This window comes from Chenopodium album, chromosome 27 (genome assembly GCF_948465745.1).
Source record: "Chenopodium album chromosome 27, dcCheAlbu1.1, whole genome shotgun sequence".
NCBI lineage: Eukaryota > Viridiplantae > Streptophyta > Magnoliopsida > Caryophyllales > Amaranthaceae > Chenopodium > Chenopodium album.
In genome coordinates, this window is record NC_137860.1 from 22,711,859 (window position 1) to 22,732,206 (window position 20,348).

The 20,348-nt window shown below is 35.1% G+C and overlaps 1 protein-coding gene across 1 annotated transcript; it reads right to left on the reverse strand.

The window, feature by feature from the left end:
• Positions 1–1,238: 1,238 nt before the first annotated feature.
• LOC145619789 (uncharacterized) lies at positions 1,239–4,577 on the reverse strand. Its single transcript, XM_081674482.1, has 5 exons — positions 4,059–4,577; positions 3,746–3,971; positions 3,215–3,660; positions 2,676–3,035; positions 1,239–1,553 (listed from the first exon to the last, which is right to left on the reverse strand). The coding sequence occupies exons 1-5, from the start codon at positions 4,575–4,577 to the stop codon at positions 1,239–1,241; spliced, it is 1,866 nt and encodes a 621-aa protein (XP_081530608.1).
• Positions 4,578–20,348: the final 15,771 nt, after the last annotated feature.

Genomic DNA, 20,348 nt, shown 5'->3' on the forward strand with positions numbered 1-20,348 from the left:
TCTTCCAACATGTTACCAAAAATGCTCATCATGCATGTATCATTGGAAGGTGGCTGGAGCATTACAAAAACCAAAAGACATTCTCCAATAAGCAAAGATGCCTCAAGGACAAGTAAATGTTGTTTTCTCTTAATCATTCGGGTTGATGGGGATTAGAAAGAACCCGGAATAACCATCAAGAAAGCAATAATACTTGTGCTTAATTAACATAGAAATTTCAGCCATTGCTTTCATATATAGCCCCAACACAAACAAACTCACAATTCTTACACGAAATAATATATATATATATATATATATATATATATATATATATATATATATATATATATATATATATATATATATTTTATTTATATGCTTTTCTTATTAAAATTTCTCACACTAAGGGGGTGTTTGGTATCAAATTAGTAAATGTAAGGGAATGGAAACAAATTAGGAGGGGAAAGGGTAATATATAGTGTTACCCTTACTACTTGTTTGATATTACTAAGGAAACGTAAACAATGATAACAAATCCCTTTCTTCTTGTTTGGCATAGATAACTTGGAAACAAATACCTTTCCTTCTATTTTTTGTTATCTTGGCTAACTTTTGCTAAACATTATACAATGTAGAGCAACACTAATTACCATAATATGCATATATATATATTTTTTTTTAAACCGATTACATAATATATCATATGCTAGATATAGGCAAAGTCACATAAATTGTTGATTACAAAAGCATTGAAATTCTAGTATTCTCAAAAAAAAAAAAATTTATATAAAAAAAAAAAGCATTCAAAAACCATTGAAACATTAACTCCAATAACAACTTAGGACAAAACTTTCTACTTCTTCTTAAGAAGATCAATTGCATATTGTTTCTTCATATTAGTTGGGGCTTGATAGAAGATGCGAAGCTTATATTCTTCGACCATGAGAATTGTAGCAACCTCCAAAGCTTCGGATGGAGAAATTCAATCTAACTTCATCACCTCATCCAAAACCTTGTTCACTTTTTCATCCATTATTTGCTCTCTTTCTTCCGCTTTAGACCATGCACTAGCCATAGTCCCCAGATTAACATTGATATTTTCAAATATCTTCCCAAAATTGTTAGATACATCATGGAGGGAGGCCACCAAATCATCATCATCATTCCTACACAAACTCTTCAAATCTACTTTGTTCTTTCCCTTCACCTTAGCCTCCTTTGCCTTTGTAGAACGTTTTCCGGATTGAGTAGTGGAATCACTTGCGGGAAGAATGAATCGTAGAAGCCTTCACTTTTGCCATTTTTGAAGGAGTTGAATGATCATCCTCTATCTTCCGTTTTCTAGATTGACTTGTAGAAGAATAAGTGTCCGAATGAGTAGAATTCACATCATCTTCTTCATCACTCTCGACATTCAATGGTTGCTTATCAATCTCTTGATCCATATCTTCTATAGCATCAACAAACGACTCACTTGCATCTCCGGTAGCTTTGTCTTTTGCATAAATTTCTGCTAGAGTGTCATAATGAACGAATGGAACTCCAAACAACCCCTTAGCTTTCTTATGAGTCTGCCATATAAGAGATAGTACAAATAGATAGTTCAATAATATTCTTATTCTGACAGATGGTCATAACAAGCATTAAGTTTATCAGTAGGACTAAGTTAACGCCCAAATGCATAGTTCAGCAAAACAAATATATATCATATCCACACTCACTAAAAGTCTGAAACTGTATCAGATATATAAGCAAACTACAGAGTAGGAATGATATACCAATCAATCCGAAAACAAGAACTCAGTAATTCAAACCTAATGAAAAGCCAATTACCATCTCCAAATCAGCAAGTTAAAAGACATAATCATTAAAGCAGGAAGCAATCCTTTCTTGGATAGCAGAAGGGGAATAGCAGCAGGGGGGAGGGGCAGCAGCAGGGGAATAGCAGCAGGGGGGAGGGGCAGCAGCAGGGGAATAACAGAAGGGGGGAGGGGGGGCAGCAGGGGAATAGCAGAAGGGAAGGGGGAAGCAGCAAGGTAGCAACAAAAGGGGGGGCAGAAGTAAAGGAGCAGCATAAGGGAGGGGGGAGCACCTAAACTTAAACACAACAGCAAATGACTGGTTTGTTCTTGATTAATATATGTAGATTGGAGTTTGACTAATGGTGTTTCAAGCCATTTATGGTATGACTTTCTCTTGTTATTAGCTTTATTTCTCTTATTGCACTTTGAAAACATGGTCAAGTTGTGAGTGTCAAGTGCTTGTTTTCATATTAAAAAGATCATCAGTATCTGAAAAATCCTTTCAAGGCATATGTTAATAAACAGAATCACGGAAGAGTTGAGGCAAAAGGCATTGGGTCAAGCTCATCAGTCAGGGCTGTGGGATTAGAGATGAGGAAACAGAAAAATGAAACTATGAAACTATGTCACAGGGACTCTAGCATAAATAAAAGTATAACAGAAAAAAGCATCAGAACAGAAAAATGATTATCAAAACAATCAAGAAAAATATGAGAGCAGAGGACAGATTCAAAGCAGAGAATAATTTTACTACAGAAGCAGATTATACAGAAGCAATTCAAACCTTTACAGTGTAGCAGGAGGGGCAGCAGCAGGGGAATAGCAGAAGGGAAGGGGGAAACAGCAAGGTAGCAGCAGCATCAGAACAGAACAAAAAATTGCAGTTCATACCTTTACCCATCCGTCGAACATCGACTTATCAACTTGTAGAATCTTCTTCTCAGCATCCCATCCAAATCCTGAGGTGGATAACATTTCCGCCAATGCACTATATTTCTCCGACCAATGCTTGATCCTTGACTCAATGTGGGGAACCGCTTTCAAGCCGCAATTAGGAAGTACACCATTGATCATCTCTTCCAACTTATTCATGTAACCATTCTTAAACCCATTCTCACACTTCCACTTCGGATCACAACTCAACTCATGCAAATATCTTATTAGAACCGCGTCTTCTTCATACGTCCAATACCTTTTATTTTTGCCTCTTCCTCGATTGCTTGCCTCACCCTTAGCTTGACTAGCCTCCATCTACAAAAAAAAAAGTAGGTTAAAAGGCATATTAGAACTCAACATAACAAATTACAAGGCTAATTATAATAGAACATATCATACATAACAGATTATAAGGCATATTTGAACTGAACAGAACATAACATATTATAAGGCATATCATAATTTTTGTGTTATTGACCATGTCTACCTCTCGCCCTCCAATCATTAAACATATCTTGGGCTAATGTGTTTCTAAAATTGGTCCAATGATCTGAAGTAGCAACACTTGTAATAAACTCCCTCTCATCATCAGAATCACTCTCGGAATCATCATCGGATTCACTCAATTCATCTTCTTTTATATCATGCGTAGGCATGAATTTTCTAATTAGATTATGCAATAAGCAACAAGCCATCACGATACGTCCATGAGTTCGAATAGGGAAAAATGAAGGACTTCTAAGTATACTCCATCTTCCTTTAAGTAGGCCAAAACATCTCTCAATCACATTTCGCGCCCTAGCATGTTTCATGTTATAGAATTCCTCGGCACTTTCGGGTTGTCGATCCGTCCATTCTTTTAAATGGTATCTTTGACCTCTATATGGAGCAAGAAAACCCTCACAATTCGTATACCCCGCATCAGCCAAATAATAATTACCTTCAAAGTTATTAAACAAAATGATTACTACCTACCAAAACTAACAAAACATATATAACTCACAAAAAAAAAGACCTTCACTTACCTCGAGGTACCCTAAAACCGTTTGGTCTAGAAAGAGCATTTCGAAGTACACGCATATCATGGGCCGAACCTTCCCAACCAGGAAGAACATAAATAAATTGCATATTAGGTGCACAAACACCCAATACATTCATAGCAATTGTTCCTTTTCTTGTTCTATACTTTGGCCGTTCTTGTGAAGGCACATTTACATTAATGTAAGTCACATCTAATGCCCCTAAACAATTCTACAAAAATAGGAAAAAATATTACTTACAAACAAGCAAAAATAAGAAAATCCTAGCAAAACGTAGGGGCTTTGAAAATACCAATACCTTGAAGGATTTCCACCTTTCATCTTCACAATCATCCGATATTGGTGTGGGATTGTAAAGTAGTACTTCATGCAACTTGAGAAAAGCCCTTAGACAAAGGTGAAATTGTCGGCTCACGGTTTCTCCACTTCTAAAGAAGTATTGTCCAATAGACCTATTCTTCTTATGATGAGCCAACGTGTATAAAAACATGGCAACTATCTCTTGAAGCAACATGTTTTTTGTTCCACTCAAACCCCCAATGTCTCTAAGCATCTCACAAATAATATTGAAAGTTCTTCTATTAACGCGAAGCTCACTGTTGCATTTCACATCACTCTCCCTATAAAGCCCTCTCAATACTAACATTCGTAACAATTTTTTGTTTTTTTTCCTTTCTTTTATTTGAACCCCCCTTATTGTAACAACGCAAATTATATACCACATCCAATACATCATCAACATAATAATAACCATTGCAATTACTAATTGTATTTGTTTTAGTTTTTTCTTCCTTATAGAACGCATAAGTCGAGCCATTATACAAGAAACACAACAAATGGAAATTGAACCTGATAAATGGCAAAATAATAGTTATATCAATCTCTAGTTAATCTCATAACAAGTGCATAACAAATCAAATCAAATCAAGAAGCGTTAGAATATAAGTTTATATGATTATAATGGAGAACGATGGTCAATAGCAGAGCATGAACACATGGACATGCATGAGTAATAATCTGCAATTATACTCTGTCAGGAGAAAGGCTACATACATCTAAGCTTTGCCAAACATCATCTAATGAGATTAACAATTATTAGCATCCTATATCCACCGATTCCACTCGGCCACTCCTATGAACACACATCTCCAGCAACGGTCTTGCCCCAAAATGCCCACACTTTCTACAACTCCCTTCCTTATTCCTCTTTGGACTTAAGCCATAGACTTTCTTACTTAACACTAGTACATTTTAAGGAAAAATAATGCTAACTTTCTTAACATAATCGAAAACTACACAAGCACCACATACTTCGGCAACAAAGCTTGCATCTACCACATACTTCGTATAAGATTAATTAGGAAAACAGAAATTTCAGCCAAATACATATAAAAATTTAACCAAATCGCAGCTTACATACAAAATCAACCAAATCGCAGCTAAATCAAAATTAATTAGCAAAAACAAAATGATACTACAAACCAATCAAACTGAAACTTGAAGTAATTACAAATACAATCAAAATCAATTCCAACAAACATCAAAAACCTAAATCAAATTCAAACCAAAAACGCAAAAAATGATACTACATGAACCCTAGAAATTGAACGAGAGAAATGAAATAGCAAACCTGTGATAATTTCTGAAGATTTGCAGAAGAAAATTGAAAATTTAGGAGCAAGATCCGGAGAATTGCAGATTTCCTTGTAGAATCGTCGATCAATTTGTGGTTTCAATCGATCAAAGTTGAGGATTTTTGGGGGAAAAATGTAGTATGACAGGAGAGAGAAGAGATAGAGGAAAGAAAGGGGATTTGTTTCCCCAAATTTTACAGTGGAAACAAAGTAATGGAATGGGTTAGAGGAGGGAAACGGTTTCTATTACTTAACTCTTTAACCAAACATCTTCTAACGGAAACGGTAACCCGATTCCGTTTCTAGCCCTATAAAAAGCCCATACCAAACATGCTCTAAGTACTTTCCCGGATTTAGCGAGTTTCAAGTTCGGGCCTTTGGCTAGTGCAAACTAAGCAATTAAAAATGGTCCAAACCTAAACATATTTTGTATTATACTTTTTTACATTAAGTATAAATCAACTGTTCTTTGGTTAGGTATTTTGAGACTTTAAAAATTACACATCACTTATAATGAAGGCAATAAATAAATTTAGATTTTTTATAGAATTATTAATGGCAGTTTGATACCATGTCAAAACTTGATTGAAGAACAGCCGAAAAATTGAGAGGAAGACGGACTACTTTTTCATTCAGAGAGAGAATTTTGTAGTGATTTTCTTACAGAAGAATTTATTGAATTGAATGAAAAACAACTTGCATAGTTGTATCTATATCAGTTAGCATTTAATGAGGAAAAGAAAAACAATAAAGATAAAGAAAACTTTATTCCATGTAACTAACTTTTGACGTGACAAAGTTGTTATAACTTTGGGCTGCTCGAACTTCGGCCAGAAGATGGACCATCAGAGGAGTCCTCATGTTTTTGTTTTAAAAGGGATATAAATACCCCAAACCCCTAGAATTTCACACTAAAAAATTATATTGTAAGATTTTACAAAAACCCCTACAGTTTTCCAAAGTTTTCTCCTATTTTTTTCACTCTTCTTTTTCCTCCTTTTTATTTTCTATTCCTCACGCCTCTGTCCTCCTCACCATTGATGCTATCACCATCCATCGGTGGCTAGCAGCAACAGCCGACGACCACCGTCTCTCTCTCTCTCTCTCTCTCTCTCCTCCTTACGGTTTTGGTTTTAAAGAAAAAAAATTACTCTTTTCTTCTAATTATTTTAGCTTGTTTTAATTAACATAAATCATGATTTTGATTATGTTTTGATGTAGATTTTGGGTAGTTGATGTTGTTAATTTATTCCTATAATTTTTAGATTTTAATTTAATCAAAAACCCCAATTTACAAACCATAGAATTTGGGAATTTACAGTTTATAGTTAGGGTTTCATCCTAGGTTGTTGTGGTTGTTAAATTAATGATTTAAACATGTTTTTGATGAGTTTTAAGCCCTCAATTAATGTAGGAATTTAATTATACACACTATTTTCTAATTATTGTGTTAGAGTTTGATATGGAAAAAAGGTTTTAATGATTTAAATATGATTTTCTAGTCTATTAGTGATGTTTTATATTAAATCAGTATGCTAGAATTTTATTTAATTCGTGAAAACTAAGGTTTTTCGAAAGGATTTAAAGTATCCACTGAAAGAAATGGTTTTGAGGCTTTTAAACCACTAAATCGGGTTATTTAGTAAGGTATAAAGCGTATTATAGTTGCTGGAAATTTGTGAGAATAGTGGATTAATTATGCATTTTTATTTAAGCTGAGCTAGGTGATTTCTAGCGAGTGTGGCCGAGTTTAGGCATTATTCAAGGTACATACATATGCGCATAAGAATATTTGTGTAAGTGTAGTATCATGCTAGGATTGTAAAGTATGTTTCAAGTGATGAGTTAGTAACGTGTTTGGTTGATTATATGCTTAGATTGATGTTGGTTGATCATGAATTATTATGCAAGCACGTGATTTGAGGCATGATACAAGTTGAATATGTATGTATCCCTACGTTATAACAAGTATAAGATAACTCTTAGGAATAGTAAGCTACCAATTATACCCTCAAAAAGGTGTACAAAAGTATATATATAAATGTGTGTATTTACATTTTTACCCTCATTAATATGTTTATCCACATTAATATATTTAATGTTTTTTTTCCATTAACATATCATCAATAAATTCAAAGTTTTTTTTTTCTTAACAAAAAACTGTAATTTTTTTTTAAATAAAAAAACTTCTAATGCTTTATACTTCATATGTTATTATTATTATTTATTTAAAAAAAAACCTTTATGTACTAAGAGACTGTTTATTAATTATTATTACTCCTACGTGAGTACTCTTCTTATTTAAAATCTTGTCGTCCTTTAACTGCAACTATTGTTAAGGTTTATTATTTTTAAAAATTTACATTGTTTATGGTACATAAACAACATTGTGTAATTGTGAATGAGATTCATATAAGACAGTAATATTTAAGCAGATGTTATCACGAGGTATAAAGAGCTTAAAAATCCTAAAATCAAGGGAATCAATTATAGAAAGAAAAAAAAAATCCTGATATTAATTTTGGGAGAGAAAATGAAGGAATTTAAGAGGAAAAATATAACTAAGCGTTTATTGCTTTAGTATTAAATATAGATATTAGATGGTCGTAGAACATTAAAGAACTTACATTTACAAGTTTTTAGCTGCAACATTTCACATATTAATACTCCGTATGACCTAAGCTCACTAAAATCTCATTGGAAGAAAACCACGCTAAAAATATTATTATTGAAACATGCAAATCAATTGAGAGTTCTAAATTAACAATTGCCCTTTAAGATATGAAGAGATAATAATAGATATGAAGGGATGGAAATCAATTAAATATTATTTAATAATAAATTTGGAATAAGAATAATACTGTCAAACTTTCGAGGGTTTAAAAAATAATCGTCATAAAAGATTGGTGCGCTTTCAATCTCTTCTACAAAGCCACCACGTAAGCACATAAACCAAATAGTACTTATTAAAACTACCACCCAAACCAAAGGTGTAAACAATCATCAATACAACTTCTCCATAAAATCTAGCTCCTCCGCGCGCATTGTGCGCGTAGGCCACCCTAGTGAATTATAAAAGTATGTTTTATTTTCAAGTATCAAGGAAACATACATTTAATAAGCTTTGCCGCTTATGTCTAAAAGAGCTATAGTTAGAATTATATATTGAGCATGATTCATGATTTATTTCTCACCCATATAATATTGGAGTTGTGTCAAGAAGTTAGTTTAGTTATTTACTAACTCATATAAGTTGAGTTTGAGTCAAGGAAGTTTAGTAGTGCATCTTATGCACCTAGGTAGTAATCGTACAACTTTGTGCACATGTGATAGGCCGTCGTCGAGCCTACCAAAGAGAAAATCCTATCTTGGTCTCATTAACTAATAGTAAGGGTAAGAAAGGGTCGTACTCAAGAGAGGCGTTGAATCAACCACCGAGATACTACCGTTTAAATAAGCTAAATGAAGTCGATATTGGTTTGGTTTTATATAACATGTACTAGTTCAAGTCAACTAAGGCTAAGGGGAGATTAACTATATTTAGAGGATTCTAGGGCTCAGGTTATACCACTCAACTTAATCACAAATCACAATTAGCATGCACAATCATACTCACATACTTTTGCCTTTAAGCTCATCTTGTAAGTTAATGCATAAATAATACTCTCAAGATAAATCAATACGTATTTCTCATACATAAAGCAAAACTAATCATCACACTTATCACCAACTAAACTTACTACCATATGCGGTACCCATTTATTGACTAATTAGAATTAGAAGTCAAAATCTCACGTAAGTCGATAATTTGATTGAAAAAAGAAATTAGAGTCGCCACTTTATTTTTGCCCGAATAGAGACGTTCCTTTTTATGATCGTTTTCAAATAGAAAACAATATTGACTCCATTAGGTGAGACACTATATAAGTATGGTCTTTGGAAATTAGAGATCTAGGTATGGGGTATAAGTTAGGAAGATCGAACGTTGGGAACTCGTCTCTTCCTCTGTTCTAACGAACATGCTCTTACTAGTACATTGTTAATTGGCCTGGTTATGGTTATTCACATGCTTTTCCTTAAACTAATGCATAAAACCACGAAAGTTTCCACATTGTCAATCACACTCAAATGTAAAATAAATGTGAAATAAACCTTATGATATATGGTGGGTTTGAGCATTAAAGTTGCCATATGTACCATTCATTGTGGGATTTGAATCCGCTCTCGGATCAAAGCCCTACGTAGTTCTTACAATATCCATTTAAACATGGTAAAAATTTCATACAAGGTTTTGTAGGGAATATTTCAGGCATCCAAAGCTTGAACCCCATTGTGATCATACACTTAAGCATAGTGGCGTCCAAAGGGAAGAAAACTAGAGTAAAAGAGTCGCCAACAAGTTTTAGATTCTTGTAAACCGTTCACAGGGTGAAGGTTATACCCCTTCACGATCCATGAGATCGTTAACTCCATAATGGCCTGGAACCATGACTGGATATTCGGGGATGAAGTTAAAAATCCAATCTAAAAAAGAAAGAACCCGCCATAAAATAGGCCTCTACTTTATTCTTCTCATATTCATGTGCGCTTTCTGACTAACATACAATCATTAGATTAACCCTAAACCTATTTAATCTATGTTGGTTGAATATTAATGCACAAATAGATCTATTATTAGCGATCACTTGAATTAAAATCATATTATTGTAGGGAATATTTCAAGCATCCCAAAACTTGAACCCCACTGTGATCATACACTTAAGTATGGTGGCGTCCAAAAGGGAAGAAAACGAGAGCAAAAGAGTCGCCAACAAGTTTTAGGAACTTGTAAACCGTTCACATGGTGAAGGTTACACCCCTTAATGATCCATGAGATCGCTAACTCCAATAGGTCTAGAGCTAAGACTGGATGTTTGGGGATGAGGAAATGAATCCAATCTAAAAGAGATTGAACCCGCCCTATAATAGGCCTCTACTTTATTCTGCTCGTACTCATGTGCGCTTTCTGACTAACATGCAATCATTAGGTTAACCCTAAACATGTTTAATCTATGTTGGTTGAATATTAATGCACAAATAAATCTATTATTGGCGATCACTTGAATTAATATCACATTAGCCTAAACCAAATTATTAATTATCTTATTAGGTGTGATTTCAAGTACAAATTCACTTTAAACTTGCATAAAAGACATGATCAAGCAATAAGAATAATATATAATATCAAGCAACATAATAATAACAATAATAATATTAATTATGATCATCATCATAATCATATTAACAATAAAGCATAGCATTAATAGCAAGATCCTATGCATAATATTAACAAGATTAATAACAAACCCTAGCATGTCACTAAACAATTAAGATTAAAGCTTTAACCCTAACATGATACTAACAGATATTAGAAATAATAAAAAGCAACCTAAACATGATACTAGAAAGCATTAAAAAACATCCTAACATGATACTAGGAATATTAATTAAATTTAAGCTTGCTTTCTACAAGAATAGAGTAATAAAATTACTCACTTTGATGCCTCGTACCTCTTTCTAATAACAAAATACACGAGTTAGTAAACTTCAATAAAAAATAAAGAATTAAATTAAAGAATTAAAAAGAGTTTAGAAATTGGATTTATGGGCCAAACCCTCAGAAAAGTATCAACCTTTCATGTCTAGGGTGAAGGCAACTTTGAACTTGGCTAGGTGTGTCTAGAACTAATGAGTGCGGTATTGTGTTTGTGAAAAAGCTAGTTTAGAAAAGCTAGAGGGAGAAAGAATAAGCTATATTTCTTAAGAGAAAGAAGAGATGAATTAGAGAATTTTGGGTGATTTGAAAACGGAGGTCCAAGACCTTATTTATAAGAAAAATAGTCCGAAAACGATAGAATAGAGATCGAGTTCCAAACGGAATAAAACACAGGGTCAACATCAGGCGACGTACCCCAGCGCCAGATGACGTTTTAGAAATCAGATTTATTAGTCTTAAAGTTAAGTTTATCATAAAACACTTATTTTTATTCCAAATAAACTCTTTATTTAATTATTAATCCTAACTCTATTAGAGTTTAAAAGAACAAAAAAACTACTTATGGAGTGTTATCCGAAAAAATACTACTTACAGAGTATTATCCCTCACTAAGACCCCCACCAAACCCGAGAGTGAGGGATAGCTCAAATGGTTAGAGCTTCCTTCCCGTATCTAAGAAATCCTGGGATCGATTCTCACCCTCGCCCTTGTGGTTCTCTTAACACCAAAAAAAAGACCCCCACTGTAGGCATCATTTAAAGCGCGCCTACGTTAAGCATGTTGTGAATATGCTTGGAACTCATAGAAAGTGGAATCGACATAATACAATTAGAGACAAGATTAGGGACAAGGAAAGTAGGGAGCCGCCAATAAGTTTTTTATGAGCTTGTAAACCGTTCACAGATCATTTAAGGCAACCACAATAAAGGGACAACGATAGCCAATAACGATTGACCCGTAAAGGTTACACCTCATTCATAATCCATGAGATTACTAACTCCATATGGTTAGGAACCACGAAAGGAGGATCGGGGATGATGGTACGAAGTGAGTCATAAATTCACATTCGCCCGTTGTAGACACCCATTTGTGTCTCCCCAAAACCAAACCCAGTGATGAATGCCTTTCGCGTCGAACCATAATCGAATGAGGTGAAAGTGGTTGAAAGTCAAGTGTTGCGGTTTAGTTTTATTAAAATTCTCTTCTCTCTGTTTTTGAAAATAACTCTATTTGTTTGAAAATAGCCAAACCAGTTTAGTTTGGTCCATAATTAAGGTCCAATAATAGTGTAGTTGGATGGGGTTCGAAAAGACCTTTCCAACGATATATTATAAGCCCAATTCCGATGAATATTGAGGAAGTTATGGCCAAAATACTAAACTGGGCCCGGTTAATTATTTACATACGGCCCAATGATCTAGAGGAGGGCCCAATATTTATTATTATTCCTAAAATTATTAGGATTAATTATAATTTTCTAGAAGTTTCTAGAAGGTTCTTTTTAATTCTAATATTATTAGATTTAATAATTATTTATTTTAAAATAGACTTTTATTTGGAGTAAAACATTATTTTATTATTATCTTAAAAATAAGTATTTTATCTTCTGTACGGATTCCGTAGATCAAGTTGATTAAAGATCGGATTCCGCGTGAAGAAAACGCGCTAATACAGGTTGTCGCCAAACGACAAGTCTGTCGCCATGCGACAGAGTCGATTCCTGGCGACAGCGTGTAGTTTTATTCCTTATCAAATTCTGTATTTTTCCGGACTATTTTCTTATAAATAGGGTCCCGAACTTCTGTTTTCAGATCATGAACTCTCATCATTAATTCTCTCTATTCTCTCTCTAAGCAATATAGCTTGTTCTTTCTCTCTCTTTCTAAACCAACCTTTTATCAAACACAATTCCGCATTCACAAGACTTAGAGTCTCTTAGCCAAGTTCGAAGTTGCCTTCGCCCTAGACGTGAAAGGTTGATATTTTCTGAGGGTTTGGTCCAAAACTAGTCAAAACTTTATTTAATTTAATTCTTTAATTTCTTTAATTATTCCTTTATTATTTTCATTGAAGTTTACTAACTTGTGTATTTTGTTATTAGAAAGAGGTACGAGGCTTCAAAGTAAGTAGATTAGCTTACTCCCTATTTTATTAACAATGTAGAAAGCATGCTTATTATTGTTTAATGTTCCTAGTATCATGTTAGGATGTGTTTAATTCCTAGTATCATGTTAGGATGCTATTTTATGCTTTCTAGTATCATGTTTAGGGTGCCTTTAATCCTTTCTAATATCATGATAGTACCATGTTAGGTTTAAAGCTTTGATCTTTATTGTTTAGTGACATGCTAGGATTTGTTATTAATCTTGTTAGTATCATGCCTAGGATCTTGCTATTATTATTAAGCTTTATTATGCCTTATCATGATTATGATTATATTATAATTATATTATGCTTATTATTATTGTTGCTTGATTTATTTTATTGTTATTGCTTGATCACGCCTTTTATGCCTGTTAAAGGGAATTTGTACTTGAAATCACGCTTAATAAGATAATTATTAATTTGGTTTAGGCTAATGTGATTTTAACTCAAGTGATCGCCAATAATAGTATTATTTGTGCATTAATATTCAACCAACATAGATTAAACAGGGTAGGTTTAATATAATGTTTGTATGTTATTCGAAAAGCGCACATGAATACGAGCAGAACAAAGTAGAGGCCTATTTTATAGGGAGGGTCCTTTCTTTTGTAGATTGGATTCGTACCCTCTCATCCCCGGACCCTATTTGGTTCAAGACCTTATGGAGTTGATGGTCCTTTTTGGATTGTCTTTTGGGTGTACAAGTTCCTAAAACTTGTTGGCGACTCTTTTGCTCTCTTTTCCTTCCCTTTGGAACGCCACCATACTTTAGTGTATGATCACAGTGGGGTTCAAGTTTGGGATCATAATGCTTGAAATATTCCCTACAGTTTTTGGCGACTCCACTGGGGAGGATTTCTATTTATATTCCTGAAATTTATTTTGGCAATTATTTAGAATGAGCGGATGAGACTCGAAAAATTCTAAGTATTTCATGTGCGCGATTTGATTAACATTATTGTCATATGCATTAAAAGGTTCTCATGGGAGAGCCCCATGAGTCAATACCTAGGAATTTTACACGTAGGGAATTTGAGAAATATCTTTCATGACTAGAATCGAAAAGATGATGCGAAATCTGGAAAATTCTAAGAACACAGAAACTTGCCAAGGCATGTAGGAACTAGCGTCTAGAAAACAGGGCTTGTCGCCCGTAAAAAGTTTCTGTCGCCAAGCGACAGAGGCTTTTTTGCGGCGACAGTCCCTGTAGTCTGGCGCCAAGTTCTTCCAATACCGAGCCAGGGGTCTGCCTTCTTGGTTTGACCATTTCTAGCATTGTTGGCTTGATTTTACTTATTGATTGAGTCCTTTTCTCACTTTTCTGAACCCATATGTGTTTTACATATGGATATAACCCTCTGGGGTTCCTGCTTCACCTGCCCAATGGAATAATCCACTATCATGTGCAAAGTTCAAATTTGGGTACGTGCAAAGTTTGTGAATCCACCAAACCATGGAGTCGAGTTCGATTTCATCACGAACTCGCGGGGTCCCGTCCATTCGCACCAACCTCACGGTAGGCTTGTGTGCAATGCATACGGATTCATAACCATGGACCCTTTTGACTTAACCCATATCCTTGAACTTTAGAGAACTAGAGCCATGGTTAGGTTGCAAACTCATTGCATCATATTGTGACTATGTGAACTACTTGTGCATTGCTTGTGCATAGCTTATATGTGACTAAACTAACCGTTTGGTTTGACTTGTGTTTGTAAATAAGTCTAAATAAACTAACCAATGACTAAAGGACTTTGTTTAATTAATTAATTTGAACTAATGAATAAGCCTAAAATCAAGTCATAGTTCCTTTAAGTCAACCCGGATTTTTATTCCCGTATACTGCACACGCGTCAGCTTGTTTTGGTCATAGCCAGAGTTCTAGGAAGAACCACGAGTCGTACAACCTATGGATCTGCAGCCCCGAGTTTTATCTTTAATTAGGCGTTGGTTTCATTCCAATCAGACTCACAGATTAAAAGTTATGACTAAAATACCACAGCCTGTCCAGTTTAATGCAAATACATGAAGTCTTAATTTAGTCTTTGCTTAAGTCTAGTCACATAGTCTAGCCACATGGTCATGACACAAGTCTTAACGTGTCACCTACACTCATTAGTCTTAGCACACACTTTGTACATGTCACCATGACCATGTCTTAGGTTCATGCATGAGTCGTTTTTCCGTCATTTGAGTTGGGGGTCCATTCTTTTCCTAATTCTTCCATATTTCTTTATCTACATCTTCTTCCTATTCTCCACATACTTTCTTCCATATTTCTCCATCCACATCATCTTTCCACTCTCCACATACTTTCTCCACACATATCATTCCCTTCATTCTTTCATGATCTCTTCCCATCTATGCATGTTGAATCGAGTTTGAGTCATGTGATTGACAAGAAAAAAAAGAGTAATGATGAGACAAAATACAAGGCAAGCTTCTCACTAAGATTTCATGCTTTCTTCTTCTTTTTTCAAACCTTTCCCCCATAAGTCTAGCATAGACACCTTGCATTTTCCTTAGATTTACTTTGTAGGTTTTTTACTTTTTCCTTTTAATAAAATGAGCATTTTATTTCTTGCATATGATCATTGCATTGCATTATTCAAAAAAAAAAAAAAAAAATCAAGGCCGAATTAAGCACAAGGTATACCAATGATTTGAGGCACCCCTTGTAGCTATATCATATCTCTCACCCTTTAAATATATAATCCCTTTCTTGACAAACCACTTTGAGCCTTGTCTAACGATAGACCTTTCATTTTTCAACCCACTTCTACTAACCTTGGGATGGGATGGTGTGTAACTTATGCAAGTTCCAAATATGAAAGCTTGAGTGATCTCAAAAGAATAAAATAAAAATAAGTAAATGAATAAAAGTGTACAAAAGGGCAAGTGTTCCAATGTCTTTGATATGAAAATATCTTTGATAAGAACATGTTTCAAATTGCGTTTCTTATCGAGTGCTCGGTACCGTGCCTGAGAAACATGAATGCCAAGTGAGTGATAGACCGCATGATCGAGATTGCCCACACTTATAAAAATAAAAATGCAAAAGCAAAATAAAAAGATAGAGCAATAATAAACCAAAAAAAAGAGCTCAAAAATGAGAAACCTCAAGCATAAAAATACAAAGATTCAAAAGCAAGGTTGCACACCTTGGGGGCTTATCTAGGGTCTTGAGCCTTTATCCCCTTCTTCTCTAACCTTTAGCCTAACCACGTTACAACCCTTAAAAGACCTTTTTGAGGTATACACACACTTGTGCGAGGTTCGGCTAGAGCTACGTTTGGCCTGATTCCTAACGGATACGTAGGCAACCTCACATTGGGGTGCGGCCATAATAAAAATGCATTCATTTTCACATTCACACACTTACACCATGATCATATCAAGGGATTTCCTATGCTCATCCCTATTCACTGAGAGCTAGACTTGGGGGCTTAATCCTTACATCATTAGCCTACCTAGCCTAAGAGTCATCATTATTTGACTCTTATCAAATAATACTTTTCCATACACTTAGCCTTTGCAGCTTAACTTTAGTGTCACTTTCACACACATCACAGATACATGACCAAATAGACTTCCAATTAGGAAACCTTTGTCATGAAGTCTTAGCATAACGTTGAAGCATGCTTTGTCATATCACACATCACTCATCACTCATAATTATCATTGCATCAAGAAGTATGAAGTGCTTAGCCTCCGTGCCTAAGTTACCTAAATGCTTTCATAACCGAGTCAACTAAATTAGTTTAGGTGAATTAATCCTTGCACCTTGAGGGACAGTATCGAACGCATATATTTGCCTAAGCTCATTCAACATGCACCATCAAACACTTCGATTCTTTTTCGCGCCTTTCTTTTTCGGGAGAAAGTCGGTACCCTCCACGAAAATGACTGAAAATTTTTGCTTTTTTGCATTTTCGAGTCGCACTTTACACACAAGTCATGTACATTGAGTCATGTCGTGTCACATCGAGTTGAGTCTAACACATGTGTCAAACGCTTTGAGTTGAGTCATGTCAAATTAATGAGTCAAGCAACACTAAGCCTTAGGTCAACCCTAAGATAATAAAAGATGAGCAAAGTCCTATAGTCTGAAATATAGATGCAGGTACATTCCAGCGAGCAAGAATGTTTCCGGATTTTTTCGAAAAATTGCAAATATAGATATATGAGATTCTTCCAAGATGAGAGAAGTTTAAGCAAAATTATATGGAGATGAAGAGCCTTAATTTCCAAAAGATTTGAGCAGATTTGGTCGTAAGGAAACGACCAAATTGAAAGTTCGGAGCGAAACCGAGCAATGAACAGCAGCAGCGGTAGAAATGAAAAAGAAATCTGTCGCCAAACGACAAGGTTTGTCGCCTGGCGACAGAACGATATCGCGGCGACAGAAGGTTCTGGCATGCGCCAGTGCAGCGACAGAATGTGTGGCCCCATATTGGATTATGCGGACCTTTTACAGAAATTTCGGGTTCCTTGGTACGCCAGTTAGCCCCTCTAAGCAATTTGACATGATTTAGTGATCAGCTCGATTACAATCACAATGAGTGATCGACCTGACAAAAGATCGTCTCACTTAGCTTAAAGCGCCTAAGTATTGGCTCATCGCAAGCACCAAAGTAACGGTTCACAACGATTTCCTAGGATGGAAGAAGATTTGAAGATTCGAGATGACGAAGCCTTCAACAGGGGGCTTTAAGATTAAAAGAGTCTATTGCTTGGATTTGAGAAGGGCGGTTTGAGATGAAGCGACCTTCAATAGCTTTCACTATGATTGGGAAGGTTGTTGTTTGAGAAGAACGATTCAAGATGAAGCGGTCTTTAATAGCTTTCGCTAAGATTGTGAAGGTTATCACTTGATTTGAGAAGATAGCACGAGATGAGCAATCTTCGACAACGCCCGCTAAGATTGTGGAAGTTGTCACCAAGATTTGAGAAGATAGCACGAGATGGGCGATCTTCGACATCATTCGCTAAGATTGTGGAAGTTGTCACTTATATTTGAGAAGAGCGGTTCGTGATGAGGCGGTCTTCGACGACAATGTCCGCTAAGATTGTGGAAGTTGTCACTTATATTTGAGAAGAGCGGTCCGTGATGAGGCGTTCTTCGACGACATTCACTAAGATTGTGGAAGTTGTCACCTATATTTGAGAAGAGCAGTTCGTGATGAGGCGGTCTTCGACAGCATTCGCTATGATTGGGAAAGTTGTCACCATGATTTAAGGAAAAGCTCGAGATGTAGCAGCAATGATAGACAGCGTTCCCTAGGATGTGGAGATTTGTCACAAATTCTGAAGATGGAGAGATATGGTCACCTTCGACGGTCCCTCAAGGTAAAGAAGAGATTGTCTATAGCGGCGATGCACTGCCGTGGCAACATACGGCCACAACCTAGAAGATGACGACATACAGTTATTTTCGACGATGTTCCCGAAATACTGTGGAGGATTGTCACCAAGAATATTGAAGACGACGACATACGGTTACCTTCAATGATGGCGTTCACAAGATACTGTGGAGGTTGTCACAAACAACAAATGAAGCAGCGGCAAAATAGTTACGTTCAGAGACGTGTGCTCGACGATGCAAGATACGCGTTTCTTAACTCTTTTATCTGTTTAACTAATGATTAGTCTGCAGGTATCGGCGTTATAAGAATGATTTGGAATCGCAGAACGTTTTGAATCATTCTCCGTCCCTATCGATACTTTGACTTTTGTTTTCGAAACCTAAGTTTCTCCAAACTCAGTCAAAGTGGGGGCTTCTGTAGACACCCATTTGTGTCTCCCCAAAACCAAACCCAGTGATGAATGCCTTTCGCGTCGAACCATAATCGAATGAGGTGAAAGTGGTTGAAAGTCAAGTGTTGCGGTTTAGTTTTATTAAAATTCTCTTCTCTCTGTTTTTGAAAATAACTCTATTTGTTTGAAAATAGCCAAACCAGTTTAGTTTGGTCCATAATTAAGGTCCAATAATAGTGTAGTTGGATGGGGTTCGAAAAGACCTTTCCAACGATATATTATAAGCCCAATTCCGATGAATATTGAGGAAGTTATGGCCAAAATACTAAACTGGGCCCGGTTAATTATTTACATACGGCCCAATGATCTAGAGGAGGACCCAATATTTATTATTATTCCTAAAATTATTAGGATTAATTATAATTTTCTAGAAGTTTCTAGAAGGTTCTTTTTAATTCTAATATTATTAGATTTAATAATTATTTATTTTAAAATAGACTTTTATTTGGAGTAAAACATTATTTTATTATTATCTTAAAAATAAGTATTTTATCTTCTGTACGGATTCCGTAGATCAAGTTGATTAAAGATCGGATTCCGCGTGAAGAAAACGCGCTAATACAGGTTGTCGCCAAACGACAAGTCTGTCGCCACGCGACAGAGTCGATTCCTGGCGACAACGTGTAGTTTTATTCCTTATCAAATTCTGTATTTTTCCGGACTATTTTCTTATAAATAGGGTCCCGAACTTCTGTTTTCAGATCATGAACTCTCATCATTAATTCTCTCTATTCTCTCTCTAAGCAATATAGCTTGTTCTTTCTCTCTCTTTCTAAACCAACCTTTTATCAAACACAATTCCGCATTCACAAGACTTAGAGTCTCTTAGCCAAGTTCGAAGTTGCCTTCGCCCTAGACGTGAAAGGTTGATATTTTCTGAGGGTTTGGTCCAAAACTAGTCAAAACTTTATTTAATTTAATTCTTTAATTTCTTTAATTATTCCTTTATTATTTTCATTGAAGTTTACTAACTTGTGTATTTTGTTATTAGAAAGAGGTACGAGGCTTCAAAGTAAGTAGATTAGCTTACTCCCTATTTTATTAACAATGTAGAAAGCATGCTTATTATTGTTTAATGTTCCTAGTATCATGTTAGGATGTGTTTAATTCCTAGTATCATGTTAGGATGCTATTTTATGCTTTCTAGTATCATGTTTAGGGTGCCTTTAATCCTTTCTAATATCATGATAGTACCATGTTAGGTTTAAAGCTTTGATCTTTATTGTTTAGTGACATGCTAGGATTTGTTATTAATCTTGTTAGTATCATGCCTAGGATCTTGCTATTATTATTAAGCTTTATTATGCCTTATCATGATTATGATTATATTATAATTATATTATGCTTATTATTATTGTTGCTTGATTTATTTTATTGTTATTGCTTGATCACGCCTTTTATGCCTGTTAAAGGGAATTTGTACTTGAAATCACGCTTAATAAGATAATTATTAATT